We start from the raw sequence: 17,034 nt of genomic DNA on the forward strand, positions 1-17,034 counted from the left end.
CCCTGCGCATTTCAGATATATTGACCTCTTTTAGCCGCTCTGTTATTCTTTTCCGTCGCCTGTAAAGGGAGCGCCTGTCTCTTTCTATTTTACATCTACTCCTCCTTTTTCTTAGAGGAATAAGCCTTGTGCATACATCGAGTGCCACCGAGTTAATCTGTTCTAGGCATAAGTTTGGGTCTGTGTTGCTTAGTATATCTTCCCAGCTTATATCGGTTAGGACTTGGTTTACTTGGTCCCACTTTATGTTTTTGTTATTGAAGTTGAATTTGGTGAATGCTCCCTCGTGACTAGTCTCATTTTGTCGGTCTGGGGCTCCTCGCATACATGTCTGAACCTCAATTATGTTGTGATCTGAGTATATTGTTTTTGATATGGTGACATTTCTTATCAGATCATCATTGTTAGTGAATATGAGGTCTAGTGTATTCTCCAGTCTAGTAGGCTCTATTATTTGCTGGTTTAAATTGAATTTTGTGCAGAGATTTAAAAGCTCGTGTGAGTGTGAGTTTTCATCAGAGCTGCCTCCTGGTGTTATTACTGCAACAATATTATTTGCTATATTCCTCCATTTTAGGTGCCTTAAGTTGAAATCCCCCAGGAGCAAGATGTTGGGTGCAGGAGCTGGAAGATTTTCCAGACAGTGGTCAATTTTTAACAGCTGTTCCTGGAATTGCTGGGATGTTGCATCCGGAGGCTTGTAGACTACCACAATGACTAGGTTTTGGTTCTCGACCTTTACTGCTAAAACTTCCACTACGTCATTTGAGGCATTAAGCAGTTCTGTGCAAACAAGTGACTCTGCAATGTACAGGCCAACCCCCCCCCCCCCCCCTTTTGCCTGTTCACTCTGTCACATCTGTATAGGTTGTAACCTGGGATCCATATTTCATTGTCCAAGTGATCCTTTATGTGGGTCTCAGTGAAAGCCGCGAACATTGCCTTTGCCTCTGCAAGCAGTCCACGGATGAAAGGTATTTTGTTGTTTGTTGCTGGCTTTAGACCCTGTATATTTGCAAAGAAGAATGTTATCGGACTGGTGGTATTGTTGGTACTGGGGGGGGATTTTTTTTCCGGCATTAGTATCTGTATCTGTTGGTTTGGAGTGGAGGCCATCGACTGTGGTTCCACTCCAGGAATGACTGGATTTGGTGTACGATTTCTGCCATTTCCTGCCAGTTTTTTTTCCTTCCTGGCACTAAAAAACCTCTCCCTCTTGAGTGGCTGTGGCTACCCAGGTTTTCCCATGGCCTGGATGTTTTGTATCTTTTTGTCCCCTTTAGATGGTATGCCTGGCAATTTAAGTTATAGCACAGTCTTTCCTGTACTGAAGAGGTACACATTTCAGGGTGAAAAAGCTTACAGGAAGGGAGTTTGCATTTTCCTGTTGTCATATGGGCATGGCATTTTCTAGGGTGGTCATAGTTGCACGTCCCATCTGTTTTTCCAGATTTCCCATGCCAGCAGATACCAAGTGCATAGTATGTGCACAGGCTTGGTTTCCGCTTGCCTTGGGTTTCTGTGACTGTATTCCCTGTTGGTGCATGTTTCCCTGTCTTACTTCTATCCTCCCTAGCACCAACAATGGAGCTCCCACCAGTTGTTTTTGGTAATTTATCCTCACTATTGCTATTGGAGTCCTCTTGTTTGCTATTTCCTGCGGTATTTCTAGTTTGCAATATTGGTTTTATCTTATCTTTGACTACACTTGTTTCCCTACTATGGCTCCTGTCCCCTATGAGGTCATTTATATGTATTCCTTCCTGCGTATAATTCCCGACTACCTGGACAAAATCTCCAGCTTCACCATTACTGTCTCCCAGGACAGTATCTCCAGCTTCACCATTTCTGTCTCCCAGGACAGCACCTCCAGCTTCACCATTACTGTCTCCCAGGACAGCACCTCCAGCTTTACTATTACTGTCTCCCAGGACATCACCTCCAGCCTTACAGTTTGTGACTACATGGCCAGTATCAAGGGCAGTACCATTCAGCCCAGACTTTTTATGTTCCCATCTGTTGTAGAAAGCTTCCAGGTTTTCTATGAAAGCAGCTTTGATGTTGTCCTCTTTTAATACCCTTGTGATTTTAGTCCACAGATTTTCCTCATTTGGGCATACCCAGAAACACTTCTCTGTTTTAATACTGCTTGTAGCTAGTTCTGGGATATCTGCACAAGGGGCGTGACACCAATTTCCACAAAAATGACAATTTATCCATGTGGAAGCCCGTTTGTTTGACTGACCACAGACTACACACAGCTTCATAATGATTTGAATGGTTGATTTACTGCAATTCTACTAGCAACCTCTTGAATATTATATTAATAACCTTAAATGAAGCTCTAGCTATTTGTATTTCTGTTTCTAACTCTTTTTGTATATTGGACAGCTTACCGTCACGTTCCTGATTTTTAATGTTTGTGTTTATAAGGGCGCCTACAACCCCATCCGTTTACAGTCTGCTTTATTGTCCAACGAAACTGTTTGAAACCAGTCCCGGGTTCGGACCAGTCAAGGGTTCGGACCAGTCAAGGGTCCGGACCAGTCGATCTGCTCTGATCAGTGGGTCACTTATTTAAAACATACTGGTCGGTGATTTGAGCTAACACATGAAGGATCTACTGGAAATTATCTACCCGAGTAATATGTGATTTGACTGATACAAAAGTATAACTTGCGTGTTGAAGAGCCGGTGATATCTGGCAGCTCCTACAATGACGAACGGTCACCTCCTTGTTTATCAATCGCTGTATCTGGCTTTTCTATTTTTTTTTTTTTTGTTTTTTTTTTTTTTTTTTTTTTTTTTTTTTCCATCTCCACCGCAATAAATGCTATATTATCACTATAGTTGACTGGTGCAAATTTTGGAGGAAGGACGCTTTTTCTGTAGTAATAATTGCTTCTCGTTGTGTATATTGCGACCGCTGGTAACTACAGGTTATATGAAATTCACAGTAACGTCTCGTATTTCAAGAAAAGAAACTAATGAAAGTCACTCCACTCCACTAAGTACCATTATAATACTGGTTAGTTGCTACTACAACACTGTATTCTGCTATTCACTGGTATCACTAGATTATATGCGAGTACACTAGCAGGCCAGGAAGATTATTAAAAACAGCTGACCTGTGGTAAGTTTCTGGCGACTTCTGGCACCTTCCTCTATAGGCTTATCACTTCATTTACAAATTCACCTGTTTTCAAATGACACTTTAGCCTTTATCATCAATATACTAGGGAGCCACTGTAGTATACACTATACACTATGTATACTCAATGATATCAGGGAGACTTTCTTTCCTCTGACATGAAAAGTTCAATTATTATTATTTTTTTCCACACGGGACACAGGCCTATGATTCCCCTCTGGCAGTAAACTCTGCTACGCAGTGCACACTAATTCTCCTTTTTTGACTCAGTATATAATGTTTTCCGCCCAAGATTGGTTCCAGGCGCTAGAGGGATGTATCGTATAGGATTGATGACACAAATTAAAGTTCTAGCACGTAAGAGCGACCGTGAAAACACGAGAAAACCAACACTAAACCGAAGCGCTGTAGAGCAGGTGCTGCCTGTATTAAAATATCTATTATAATCATAGCTAAGTGCTAAACCTATAATTATTATTATTATAATCAAAAAGAAGCGCTAAACTACAAGGGACTAAACCTATAAGGGTCATATTATTATTATTATTATCAAAAAGAAAAGCTAAGCCACAAGGGCTACACACCTATAAGGGTCATAGAGCATTGCTAAAACACCTTAAACACATTTAACATCATAAGAAAGTATCATACAGTCTTAAACATTTAAATTATTATTATAATCAAAAAGAAGCGCTAAGCCACAAGGACTATACAGCTTAAACATTTAAAAAATACTGAAAAACTCTAAATTTAGCACTAATAAATTGTAAAAAAAAAAAAAAAATCATTGGTGCAGATCATTTTTTCAACTTAAACCATAAATTACTATTATTATAATCATGGGGAGAGCTAAACCCGTAACATTATACAGCGCCTGTGGGGGGGGGCGAAGATATTCAGGCTCCATTAAGGGAATTGGAGCACAGATCCAATTCCCTAGATCAAGAGCCCCTCACCATCATCAACGAACCTCCCTTGAGGGGTTAAACCATAAAACCTTAAGTTTTAGTTAGAATATACTCATTTTAATCTTATTTGATTCATGAAAATGCACTTTTTCAATCTGTAAGATTATTGTTATTATAATCTAAGAAAGTGCTAAACCAACAAGGGTTATACAGCATCAATCTGAAAGAAAATAATTTATTTCAATTTTCAAGATATTGCCATACACACAGGAATTTCAATTTCTTGGTGGTATGCCATAGTTAAGAGATGTCCTCACAATAGTTGATAGTTGATTGATGTGGGTTCGTCGGTGTTGTCCCTGCCTGGGCTTTTCCCGTTGGCGACATGACAAGGCTCACAACAGCGTTATCCTTGTACAGTAAGTCCTCTACTTACAAACACGGTGAGAATCTTCTGCATTGTATCATTAATGTGTATATTATGCATAATACAGAAGGTCCCCAACATGTTCGTTAGTTGAAGACGTCACCCTGCCTCGGTGGGAGACTGCCAACTTGTTGGGAAAAAAAAAAATAATAATAGACAATTCAGGAGGTCCCCCAATGTGCTCGTAAGTCGAGGACTTACTGTATTTTGAATATAATAATAATCATGGGAGAGCACTAAACCAGTAGGATTATACAGCACTTGTGGGGGGGGGGGATGAAGAGGTACTCAGGCTCAATTCAGGGGACCGGAGCACAGATCCAATTCCCTAGAGCAAGAGCCCCTCACCAGCATCAAGGAACCTCCCTTGAAGGGACTGTATTTAGAAACAAGGTTCAAAATCCAGTAGATATGTCAAGGCCAAATGAAGTTCATTTTCTCATCTATGTTGCTGTTGCTACGCATGGACATGAGGCAGAATATCTTAGCTGAAAGCATTTTAATTCAGAATGGTCCATAGAAAAAAGGAAGAGGAGGGAGAAGGTGGGAGAGTGAGGGAGGTGTTGTGTAAAGTATTTTTATAATCAAGAACACTAAACCCATAGGAGTCATACATTACATTCATGGAGTGCGCTAAACCAGTAGGGGTCCATACAGCACCTGGAGGAATTTATTATTATAAAGTTAAATTCTAAAACTCATCTGGAGGAACAAGATAAGGATTATATTCCTGGGGATAGTGCTAAACCCATAGGGGTGGTCATACAGTCCTTGGAGATCATTATAATCATAACTAGCCGCTAAACCCATCAGGGTCACACAGCGCTGATAGTGCCTGGGGAATGGGAGGCAATCGAATTCAATCCAAGGAAGGGGAGATAATAATAGACTAAGCAGTAAACCCAAGAGGGTCATGCAGCACTGCAAAGAGGGATGTGCTAAAGAGGAACATACAAGGTTAAGAATATGCAAGGGCCAGCAGTGTAGAATGCTCAAGGTAAAATTAAATCAAAGTTGGTGCAATAGTTAGTAGATAAAAAAGATACTTCTATGAAAAGTTTCTATAAAAAAAAGGTAAAGTCTCCATCAAAGGCAAGGGAGAGCACCTCTAATTCCTTGGATCAAGAGCTCTAAAACATCAAACTTTTGAGATAGGTTGGGATATTTTATTCTTATATTCAAACCTTTCCTGCTGCCTCCCTTCAAGGGTTGTGGTGCCTTAAAGCTGGAAAGATCTTGAATCAAGTTATTTGAACTACTCTGTTTCTTCTCTGCCTAGTATCAAACTCTTACATGAATATTATGTCAATGATGAAGACCATAAGCACTCCTACTCAAAAAGGAGACTGTCTTAAAAGAGTAGTGTGTTGCATATAATCCTCAAAAAACCTTAATGCAGACCTTTATTATGGTATTAACCCTTTCAGGGTCGATCCCGTTGCATCACGGCTTTGAAGTCAGTGTCGGTCCCGTAGTACACCATGAGCTCAGCTCACTCGGATAAGCTGTGAGCAGTAAATTTGAGCCTAGATATGAAAGAACGTGTATGTGGCAAGCATGCACCTTAAAAAGAAAAAACTGCGACTGTGTTTCTGGTTTAAAATAGCGACTTTGCAGTGTATTTTCATGTGGTTTTTATGGTTGTATTCTCGGTCTGTCTCATGTGATAGAAAAGAAGAGTATTAATATAATAAAAAAGAAGAGTTAAACCCACTAGGGTCACACAATGCTACAGGGCAGACAGTAATGCTGATCACAGAATAACAAGGGTGGAAAGGATAACAGAGGTAGTCTTAGAAAGGGCCGTGAGGAGTGCTAAAGGAAGTATTATCAAAGTTTGTTTAATAAATCAGTTGCAATCTAAGAGGAAGTCTGTGTCAAATTTATTATTATTATAATTATTATTATCAGGGGGGAAGCGCTAAGTCCGTAGGATTATACAGCGCCTGTGGGGAGATGTGAAAGGTATTCAGGCTTAATTCAGGGAACTGGAGCACAGATCCAATTCCCAAGATCAAGAGCCCCTCATCAGCATCAAGGAACCTTCCTTGAGGGAGTCTGTATCAAAGGTGGGGCCATCAGCAAGGAGGGAAGATAAAGTAAGGGTGTTAGAGTGGCGACGATGTCGGACAAAAATTATGTGGGCTCGTTAATAGACAGGACAGTCCAATATAGGATGGAAGAGATATTACAGAAATAGAGATAATTCTGATTGGTTTCAGGACTGAAAGTAGCTTGAGGATGAGCTCAAAGTAGCAGAAATATTAAATTTTTGCCGATATTCCAGAGTACACAAATGACAACACTTGTCCGGTAAGTGTCCAACTGGCCAGTCTAATATGCATTTAGGAATGCACTGACATTTATACAATTACAATAATGCAGTAGTCTGCATAACAGTAAATCTGTTTTTTGTGCAAATAAAAATTCAAAATGGAAAGCAAGTGTAATATAAGAAGGGCCTGGAAATGTGATAAAGTAAAAAAGAGAAAATTATATTTTAGTGCCAAGAATGTCTCCATTGTTTATTCTGGACCCTATTTTGAAATAGGCATATCTTGAATTTTGTGTGAAATTGGTCAAATTACCAATGTCTGATCACTTTATTGGGCAATTTAAATAGTTGAATGGGCAGTTTCTCGAGTGCAATTGAAAGAATGGAAGACATGCTAGTGAAATAGCTAAGAATTTAGTCATCTGGAACACTGCAAGTAGTCTAAAATTGGACTAAAGTGGAAAAATCGTCAATACGTAAATATCACTGACGCAGCAAAATGCAAGAGTGTAATTTCATCAGTTTTCCGTCAAATTTTGTACTTTTTGTTTTATTGTCTTCAGAAAAACATTCTCTGATTTCACAACAAAAAGTAATTTTTTTTTTAAATTACCGAGATCCTGAGAGCAGGTTTGAGAGCAAGGGTCTCGACCCTGAAGGAGCAAAAGATCTATCAAATTCAAATTTCTTGATTCCAATAGTAAATACTCACCTTATCTGATCACAATGCAGACCATATGCACACCAATTATGCTTCAGTATTGAAAAAATGTAAAAGGACATATATGTATATATAATAATTTACCAGTAGGGTCAATTAAAGCAAATGGTAATAAAATTTTGTTTTATATTACAGTTTTCTGTTAGGTGGGCTAGCAAGTCTCACGTCTGTGGTTCGTGTTTGCTAACTCATCTTTACAATATCTACAACACAAGGCAAGAAGGATGCATGTTCCCATATTTACAAACCTGTGATAATTTATCTTTTAGAAATTTGTCACCGTTAATTTTGCAGTTTTCCACTACCACGAGAATGCTCAAATTTAGCTCATTATTAGTAACATGGTTTTATCGTGAACAATAAATAACACCTATTAAATTAAACTCTTCTTTAATATTAATAGTAAGAAACAATTTTATGAAAGAAGTCACTTGAGATTTAGCCTACAATGAGGAGTCCATCTTCAGTGAAGACGTGTGCTGGAACCTCCAAGTTAAGTGGTGCAGGACCTTTACGGATGCGGCCAGATGCATCATAATGAGAACCATGGCACGGGCAGTAATATCCACCAAATTCACCTGGAATTATATGACAAATCAAGATGATAATATTTTAGAATATTTTTGAGTACAATATACAGCAGGGCCCTACTGATATGGCAGGTTACGTTCCTGGCTACTGCCGGCCGGAAAGCAGAATGCCATTTTTTCCACTTTTTTTTTTTTTAACACGTCAGCCGTTTCCCACCGAGGCAGGGTGACACAATCACTGTCTTTGCAGAGGCACTCAGATACGACAGTTTAGACGTCACTCCAAACAGCCAATATCGCAAACCCCTTTTAAAGTGCAGGCATTGTACTTCCCACCTCCAGGACTCAAGTCCAGCTAACCAGATATTATAATCAAAACTAAGCACTAAACCCACAAGGGTCATAAACCTAGATAAAAAAAACTTAACAATTTTTTTTATATTTTGAGTGGGGGGAGGGGAAAGCATATAAATGGCAGCAAGTCAAATTTTGTATGCGACTTAAAATTTCAAATATCTAGAATAAAGGTGTACAATTATGCAATAGCAAAAACTAAACACTATAGTAATTATCAACCAGTATCATCCTTCATTAATTAAAAACTAATTTAATATGTAATACAAACTTACCAGCATCTGCAATTGGTACACAACCAAGATGGGTGCACACCCCAAGAACAATTAGCCACTTGGGATCTGTGCAGCGATCAGAGTCATGTTGTGGGTCACGTAAACTGCTCACATCAACATTAGCTTCAGTTTCGATTTCTGTATCTGTCCTGTAATAGAATTTTTTTTATTGGAACATGTAGACATGCCATTAATTGTATTTTTAGAGGTAGCCAATACAGAATATTTTCACAGGAGAAAACACCTCGTATATCCCCCTAACCTTTTTACATATGAATATTAACATCACTGTCTCCTACAATTACTATCTCTGGTTACCCTATCTTCCAACAAAATCAACCTCCCCCATCTAGTTTTCTTTAATATTGGTTCAACAGGGGCTGAGTATGTGCACATGTTATCTACGTCTCCTTTTAAAGTCTGAAGGACTTGTGCTAATATAAAATTCCATATATAATATACAGGGCTAGCAGTTCATGAATAAACAATCTGGGTGTTCAGCTATCATGGCAGCAATAGGATCGCTGAACACCAATTCATACTGTTCAAGGTTTTCCTTACTTCTTTAGAGTATGAATATTCAAGTATAGGGACAATACATACAGACTTCTAACTTGGATTTTGTACATGAAAAAAACATTTTGTATTTTCCAAATTTCTTGAAAGTTTTTTTGTTCCATTTGTGTTTCTTCTATCTGGTATCTATGCCAAAGCTACTGTTCTATAGTACTATTTTCTTGCATAGATTTCCTTGTGATAGATGTCGTTTATTAAGTAGTTCCATGACCCTATTCCTCTATAGAGTCGTGTCCATTCATGGTATGATCACTTTTCATGTTTTCTCGGTGGGGAATATTTTATGTTGACCTTGTATGCTTTTGCATTTAGCTTTTCTATTATCTAATGCTGCCACTAAAATCATTCAATTGTTCTCTGACCATTTCAGGCAAATATTTAACAAAGCTTGCTATACACCTTCCTACAACCCTGATTTAAACTTATTGAAAATGCAGTATACGTATCTATCTGGCTTCATTCAAACCTGTTTAAAACAAAATACAGTGGAACCTCAAAAATCGAACGTATCACATATCAAACGTTTCGAAAATAGGACCATTTTTTCGGACAGTGTCCCTATTAACGAACGCGCCCATTTTCGGACCGCCGGGTACGGGACCTGTCTGCCGCCCGCTCTGTCCACGTCCCCGCGCAGGTGCCGTGAGCAGTCTAGCTTTGTTTATGCTTGAGTGAACACTAACCTGCGCTCTCATTCACGCATTTTATGATTATTTCGTCGTGTTTAGTGCTTGTGGGACTGTGAAATAAGCTGCCATGGGCCCAAAGAAACTTGCTAGTGGCACCCCTGTGGTAAAGAAAGTGAGAAACACCATAGATGTGAAGAAGGAAATAATACAGATGTATGAGAGTGGTGTGAGACTTGTTGAGCTTGCCAGGATGTATGGGAAAAACAAGTCGACCATCGGTTCTATCCTGTCAAAGAAAGAACAAATCAAGGAAGCTGATGCTGCGAAAGGTGTTAATATAGGGAGTGGATGAGGTGCCTTCTTCAAAGATTAAGGAGATTTGTGCCAAGTGGAATGATGTCCAAATGTTTGTGCAGAAGTACCACCCTGAGCAAGCTGAAACAAGCCATCTTTGTAACAAGTTCAGTGACAGAACCATGTCCCATTTTAGGGAAATGTTAGAGGCACCAGAAACAGAGGACTGTAGACAGTTATTTTGTGAGACAGGGGTCCAGTGACACTCAAGCTGGTCCTAGTGGCATTAAAAGACAGAAGGGAAGTAACCCCAAAGAGGGCTTTACATGAAGTCCTCATGGAGGGGTATTCTCCTTCCAACACTAACCCCAACTCCCTCTCTCCTCCTCCCTATCTTCCAGATGCCATCACCAATCTTCAATAAAGGTAAGTAAAAATGTATGACAGGGTGGATAGGGGGGCAATGTGGCAGATGTTGCAAGTGTATGGTGTATATTAAATATATTAAACAACCACGGTGACATCACACATCCTTGTCTAAGGCCTACTTCTACTGGGAAAAAATTTCCCTCTTTCCTACATACTCTAACTTGAGCCTCACTATCCTCGTAAAAACTCTTCACTGCTTTCAGTAACCTACCTCCTACACCATACACTTGCAACATCTGCCACATTGCCCCCCTATCCACCCTGTCATACGCCTTTTCCAAATCCATAAATGCCACAAAGACCTCTTTAGCCTTATCTAAATACTGTTCACTTATATGTTTCACTGTAAACACCTGGTCCACACACCCCCTACCTTTCCTAAAGCCTCCTTGTTCATCTGCTATCCTATTCTCCGTCTTACTCTTAATTCTTTCAATTATAACTCTACCATACACTTTACCAGGTACACTCAACAGACTTATCCCCCTATAATTTTTGCACTCTCTTTTATCCCCTTTGCCTTTATACAAAGGAACTATGCATGCTCTCTGCCAATCCCTAGGTACCTTACCCTCTTCCATACATTTATTAAATAATTGCACCAACCACTCCAAAACTATATCCCCACCTGCTTTTAACATTTCTATCTTTATCCCATCAATCCCGGCTGCCTTACCCCCTTTCATTTTACCTACTGCCTCACGAACTTCCCCCACACTCACAACTGGCTCTTCCTCACTCCTACAAGATGTTATTCCTCCTTGCCCTATACACGAAATCACAGCTTCCCTATCTTCATCAACATTTAACAATTCCTCAAAATATTCCCTCCATCTTCCCAATACCTCTAACTCTCCATTTAATAACTCTCCTCTCCTATTTTTAACTGACAAATCCATTTGTTCTCTAGGCTTTCTTAACTTGTTAATCTCACTCCAAAACTTTTTCTTATTTTCAACAAAATTTGTTGATAACATCTCACCCACTCTCTCATTTGCTCTCTTTTTACATTGCTTCACCACTCTCTTAACGTCTCTCTTTTTCTCCATATACTCCTCCCTCCTTGCATCACTTCTACTTTGTAAAAACATCTCATATGCTAACTTTTTCTCCCTTACTACTCTCTTTACATCATCATTCCACCAATCGCTCCTCTTCCCTCCTGCACCCACTTTCCTATAACCACAAACTTCTGCTGAACACTATTTTATATATATTTTTTTTTTTTTTTTTCAACAAGTCGGCCGTCTCCCACCGAGGCAGGGTGACCCAAAAAAGAAAGAAAATCCCCAAAAGAAAATACTTTCATCATCATTCAACACTTTCACCACACTCGCACATTATCACTGTTTTTGCAGAGGTGCTCAGAATACAACAGTCTAGAAGCATACACATATAAAGATACACAACATATCCCTCCAAACTGCCAATATCCCAAACCCCTCCTTTAAAGTGCAGGCATTGTACTATGTATAATTAAAAACTATAGTATTTGTTGTATGTAAAACTGTAATTAATCTCTATAAAATGTATTTTTTGTGTGAATATTTTTGGGTTTCTGGAATGGATTAAATGTATTTCCATTATTTCTTATGGGAAATATTGCTTCAAATTTCAGACTTTTCGAATTCAGAACTAGCTCCTGGAACGGATTAAGTTCAATTTTTGAGGTTCCACTGTACAATATATCACATCAGAGCAAATCACAGTTAGTATTTTATAAACATTCAGTTCAATCTTCCATCAAAGCATTACCTGTGTCTAATAAAAAGAGGTTTGCCTCTCCACTTGAACGTGACAGATTTTCCTTCGGGAATGTCAGCCAACTTTATTTCAATCTTTGCCATGGCCAGTACATCAGCAGAAGCAGACATGTTGGAGACAAATTCTGTAACTACTGTCTTAGCACAGTACATCCCAGCAACAGTGCCACCTAAAAAAAATTATTTTATGAAACGATACACAGTGTTCATGCAATAAAAAGAATTCAAAAGAAGAGATTGCAAGTACACATACCTTCAGGACATCTTTGGTATACAATTGGTTAGTAATCACCATTTTTTTTTTTCTTTCCTTATGCCCCCTTTTTAATAGTCTTATTCTAAGAACAGGCAATTTCAATAACCATAAAGTGTAATTTCTTCACCAAAGTTCCATGTCTTCATGGAACATGCATGTCCAGCAAAGATTCTGTACGAGACGTGACCAAGCCATGGCTTGGGGTGGATTGTCTATTCATTCAATGAAACTTTACACATTATCTAAGTATGCTTCCTGTTCTGGATATTGTCTCATGGAGCAGAACTGAATGAGCAGTCACATGCAGCAATTACAGTATAGGGTATTTGAAAATATAAGCAGGTATAAGATCAGGTTCTAATTGTACTCATTATTACTGCACACTTCACAAAAAAATATAATCCCTAAATGTTAACAACAGCTTATGAAATCCTTTCTTTGGGGAGTAAGGTCATACCAGTAGATATTTTAATGCAGAATATATTGTCGAGTATTTGACATGTGGTAAATACTTTAGACAGGTTAGAGTGAAATTTTGCTATAGATGTGCTTCAGACCAAAATGGGCAAGGGTCCTGAAAATATGGCACTTTGAAAAACTGACATCTGATCAAAACTTTGTATAAATGGCTACTTTATAATAAACTGCAATAAAGGAAAAATAGTCAAAAAAAAAAAAATTTAAATTCTTCATAGTACATATACTATCATACTAGCAGTATCGTGAATCATACCCAAAAGCTAGTAACAGTAACCAAAAATCTTAAATTACATCCTAATCACAATAATACATGAAAGCCAGAAAATATAACTTAAACAACTAAAAATTCAATGTGCAGTCAAGATAAAAATTTTACATTCAATGCATAAAAATAAGGAAAGAGGTATACAATTTATACTTACTAGGTTCAACAGAAAATCAGTTATCTGCCTACACTATAAAAGGGTTGAACAAATATTTTAAATATGATACCATCTATTTAACTTGTAAACGGTCCGAACGTATATATACGTTTTTTCAACATTTGAAAGTATGTAAAAAATGTAGATCATCTTTTTGTTTCTTTACATTTGAAAATGTGTAAAAAAAACTTTGATCTACTTTCTTTTTTTTTTGTTATATTTGAAAATGTGTAAAAAAAACGTAGATCTACTTTTGTACCACTACACGTGAATGTAGATCTGCTTGGACCGTTTACGGGTTAAGTGAACTAAAACGTAAGTATGCCTGGGACACCAAAGTTTCTCAGTACAGTACTGATAGGAAAAAACTTCTCCCCAAAATTATGAGTTTTAACACACATGCTAGTAGAAAGCTAGAGCAATTCTTATTTACTAAAGCACAGTTCATATATAAATTATTTCTGTATAAATTACTAGAATACCTTTAAAAACTATTTATGAAGATTCACATTTTGTAACACTCCCCCCTCTCACAGTGCAATTCGTAGAGGTGCCTATCTTTCTACTTTAACCCTTTGACTGTCGCAAGCTCCTTTCTGAAACTGTCATTCTATGTCGCAAAATTTTTGAGAAAAAAAAAAATTCTTATGATAGAGAATCTTTTCCTGATGGTAGCGACACCAAAAGTACGAAATTTGGTTGAAAACTCACGGAATTACTCTCCCGCGAAGTTAGCGGTCTCGGCGACATACAGTGGACCCCAGAGTTTCATGATTAATCTGTTCCAGAGAGCCCGCTGAAGGTCGAAATTCACTAAACTCTAAACCATTTTCCCCATAAGAAATAATGGAAATAAAATTAATTCGTTCCAGACACCCAAAAATATTAAAATATTTTTTTTCAAATTAAATAAAGATTTACATAATGAAAACAATCAGAAATCAAGTAGTACATGCATTTAAAATAAATAATAATAACATTACACTTACCTTTACTGAAGACTTCTGGGTGGATGGAAGATGGGAGGTGGTGATAGGAGGAAGGTGTACACTATTGTCTGGAAGGAGAATCTCCTTCCATTAGGACTTTAGGTAGCAAGTCCTTATCTGGGGTTACTTCCCTTCTTCTTTTAATGCCACTGGGAACAACTTGAGAGTCACTGGACCCCTGGTGCACAAAATATCTATCCAGAGAGGTCTTTTTCTGGCGTTTCTTTAAGATTTCCCTAAAGTGGGACACAACAGTCATTGTACATGTTGCAGATACTGCTTGTTTCAGCTTGGTCAGGGTGATACTTTTCAACAAAGCTTTGCAACTCATTCCACATTCCACACATGTCCTTAATCACTGAAGAAGGCACCTCATCCACTCCATCTTCCTTCTTCTCTGAAGAAAGTTCCTCGGCTGTGGTCTGATGCTGTTCCAGTTGAAGCTCTTCCAGTTCGTCAGCGGTTAGCTCTTCCCTGTGGTCCTCCACCAACTCTTCCACATCCCTGTCACTCACTTTATTTACCAAAGGGATTGCACTAGCTTTCCTTGGGTCCATGATGACTTATTTAGCAGTTGCAAGCACAAAAAACAATGGATTATTATGAAATGTATTGTATGAACCCGCAGGGTGATGGTCACGTGTTGGTAAACAATGGCACACTGAGCGTGAATGGCGTGGGAGACTGGCTTTGTGTGCGCGGTGACGGGCGGATGGGTACCAGACGGTCGCCGAAACACGAGTTTTTTCATGAAACTCGAGGCCAAATTTTTCCCAAAAAAAATCGCCGAAGGTCGAATTTCGCGAAAGTCGAGGCTGCCAAAACTCGGGGGTCCACTGTATATGCATCAGCAATTTCGCCAACTTTGAGCCCTGTTTTTGGCCAATTCTGTTGTTCCAGTTGTCCAAACTCATAGCTATTTCTTTAGAACTCCATTTTTTCTATCTGTTGAGTAAAAGAAACCTCCCATTTACCAATCTGAACTACCCAATAAAGTGGTCAGAAATTGGCAATTTGGCCAATTTCACACAAATTAAAGAAGATGCCAATTTCAAAATAGGGTCCAGAATAAACAATGTAGACATTCTTGGCACTAAAATAACATATCCTCTGTTCATTAGTCATGTCTCTAGGCCCCTCTTATATTACTATCGCTTTCTATTTTGATTTTTTATTCATACAATAAATACAAAATTTACAGTTATGCAGACTACTGCATTATTGTAAAAATGGTGTAAATAATATCAGTGCACTAGTGAAAGAATATTAGACTCCCCAGTTGACGTGTATTGGACGTGTGGTGTTATTTGCCTACTCTTGAACATTGGTAAAAACCGAACATTTCCGCTACTTTGAGCTCAATTTCAAGGTCGTTTTCATTGTGAAACTAATCAAAATCATCTCTATTTCTGTAATATGTTTTTCTTCATGAAAACAACAATACAACGATAAATACTATACAAAAATACACAGCAAAGTCGGCGTTTTAATCCAAAAAAAACGGTCAGGTTTTTTTCTCATTATGCACTGTGTGCTGCAGGATTTTTTTTATGTGGTGCACACTGACCACACACCCTCTCTCTCAGATGTGGGCCTACCAACTTTCTCCTGCTTGATTTGAAGCCGCTAGAATTTATGCGTATAAATACGTCCAAAACAGTAGCACGCAAGACGTATATATACGACCAAAACAGTCAAAGGGTTAATACAGCTTGGACATCTGGTTAATCCTGGCATCCAGTTAACAGCTGTATGGTTACAAAGGCAACCACTACAGTATAACAATGAATTATTAACAAGTTTTACTGCTGTACAGTATTGCGTACTGAATTATTAACAAGTTTTTTAACGTTAACCAATATTAATTTTTCCAACACACCATGTGTGTTAATGTCAACTTCTTAATGCTTATAAATCCAATCACAAATGTCTAATTTATATCAGTTCAAAAATGGATTATGTATAACTACGGATTTGTCTAAATGCATAGTAATGCACATAAATCATTAACATATTTAAGCATCTGCAGATAATAAATATACTTAATAATTATCCTCCTACTAGCATAGAGTAATAAGGTAGCAGACATGATACAAAATTTCTTACCTCCAGCAAGCAGGTATGTGAAAGATTTTCGGGCAGTTTCTGATTCACCAGCTTTGACATGGGTATCCTTAACAGAATTACGTCGATATGCACTAAAGTCTGGTACTTTGATATCCGTATGGGCATATCGTATTTGAGAGCTTGCTGAAACAGAAAATCTGTATGAATTGTTATAGACAACTTAAATAATTACAGACCATAGTTATGTAAGCCTGAATAAAAAAAAAATACCTTCCCAAAAATTAAACAAAAGCCTATTTAGGTTAGAACATTATGCCTAAACAAAATAACAGTAAAAATAACTTTGCAATGTTGATAAGTTGAAAAATCAATGGCAAACCAGAAGGGAAGTGTGTGCAATACCAGGTATGATACTGTACTTGCCAAATATCCCATTAGAGATATGAAAATTTATTCTTAATCTCAAGCTGAAATTTCACATAATCACT

General features: G+C 38.1%; 1 protein-coding gene across 1 annotated transcript in view; it reads right to left on the minus strand.

Moving 5' to 3' along the window:
* Positions 1-7,591: 7,591 nt before the first annotated feature.
* The window catches only part of LOC128697373 (cytochrome b-c1 complex subunit Rieske, mitochondrial-like), a 10,692-nt gene continuing 1,249 nt past the window's right edge, over positions 7,592-17,034 (minus strand). Inside the window, exons 2-5 of the mRNA XM_070094007.1 lie at positions 16,586-16,729; positions 12,325-12,502; positions 8,642-8,790; positions 7,592-8,060 (exon numbers count right to left, since the gene is read on the minus strand). Coding sequence (XP_069950108.1) covers positions 7,921-8,060; positions 8,642-8,790; positions 12,325-12,502; positions 16,586-16,729 — 611 coding nt within the window. The 3' untranslated portion in view covers positions 7,592-7,920. The remainder of the gene's footprint in view (positions 8,061-8,641; positions 8,791-12,324; positions 12,503-16,585; positions 16,730-17,034) is intronic.

The sequence above is a fragment of the Cherax quadricarinatus genome, chromosome 44 (genome assembly GCF_038502225.1).
Source record: "Cherax quadricarinatus isolate ZL_2023a chromosome 44, ASM3850222v1, whole genome shotgun sequence".
In the NCBI taxonomy this organism is placed as follows: domain Eukaryota; kingdom Metazoa; phylum Arthropoda; class Malacostraca; order Decapoda; family Parastacidae; genus Cherax; species Cherax quadricarinatus.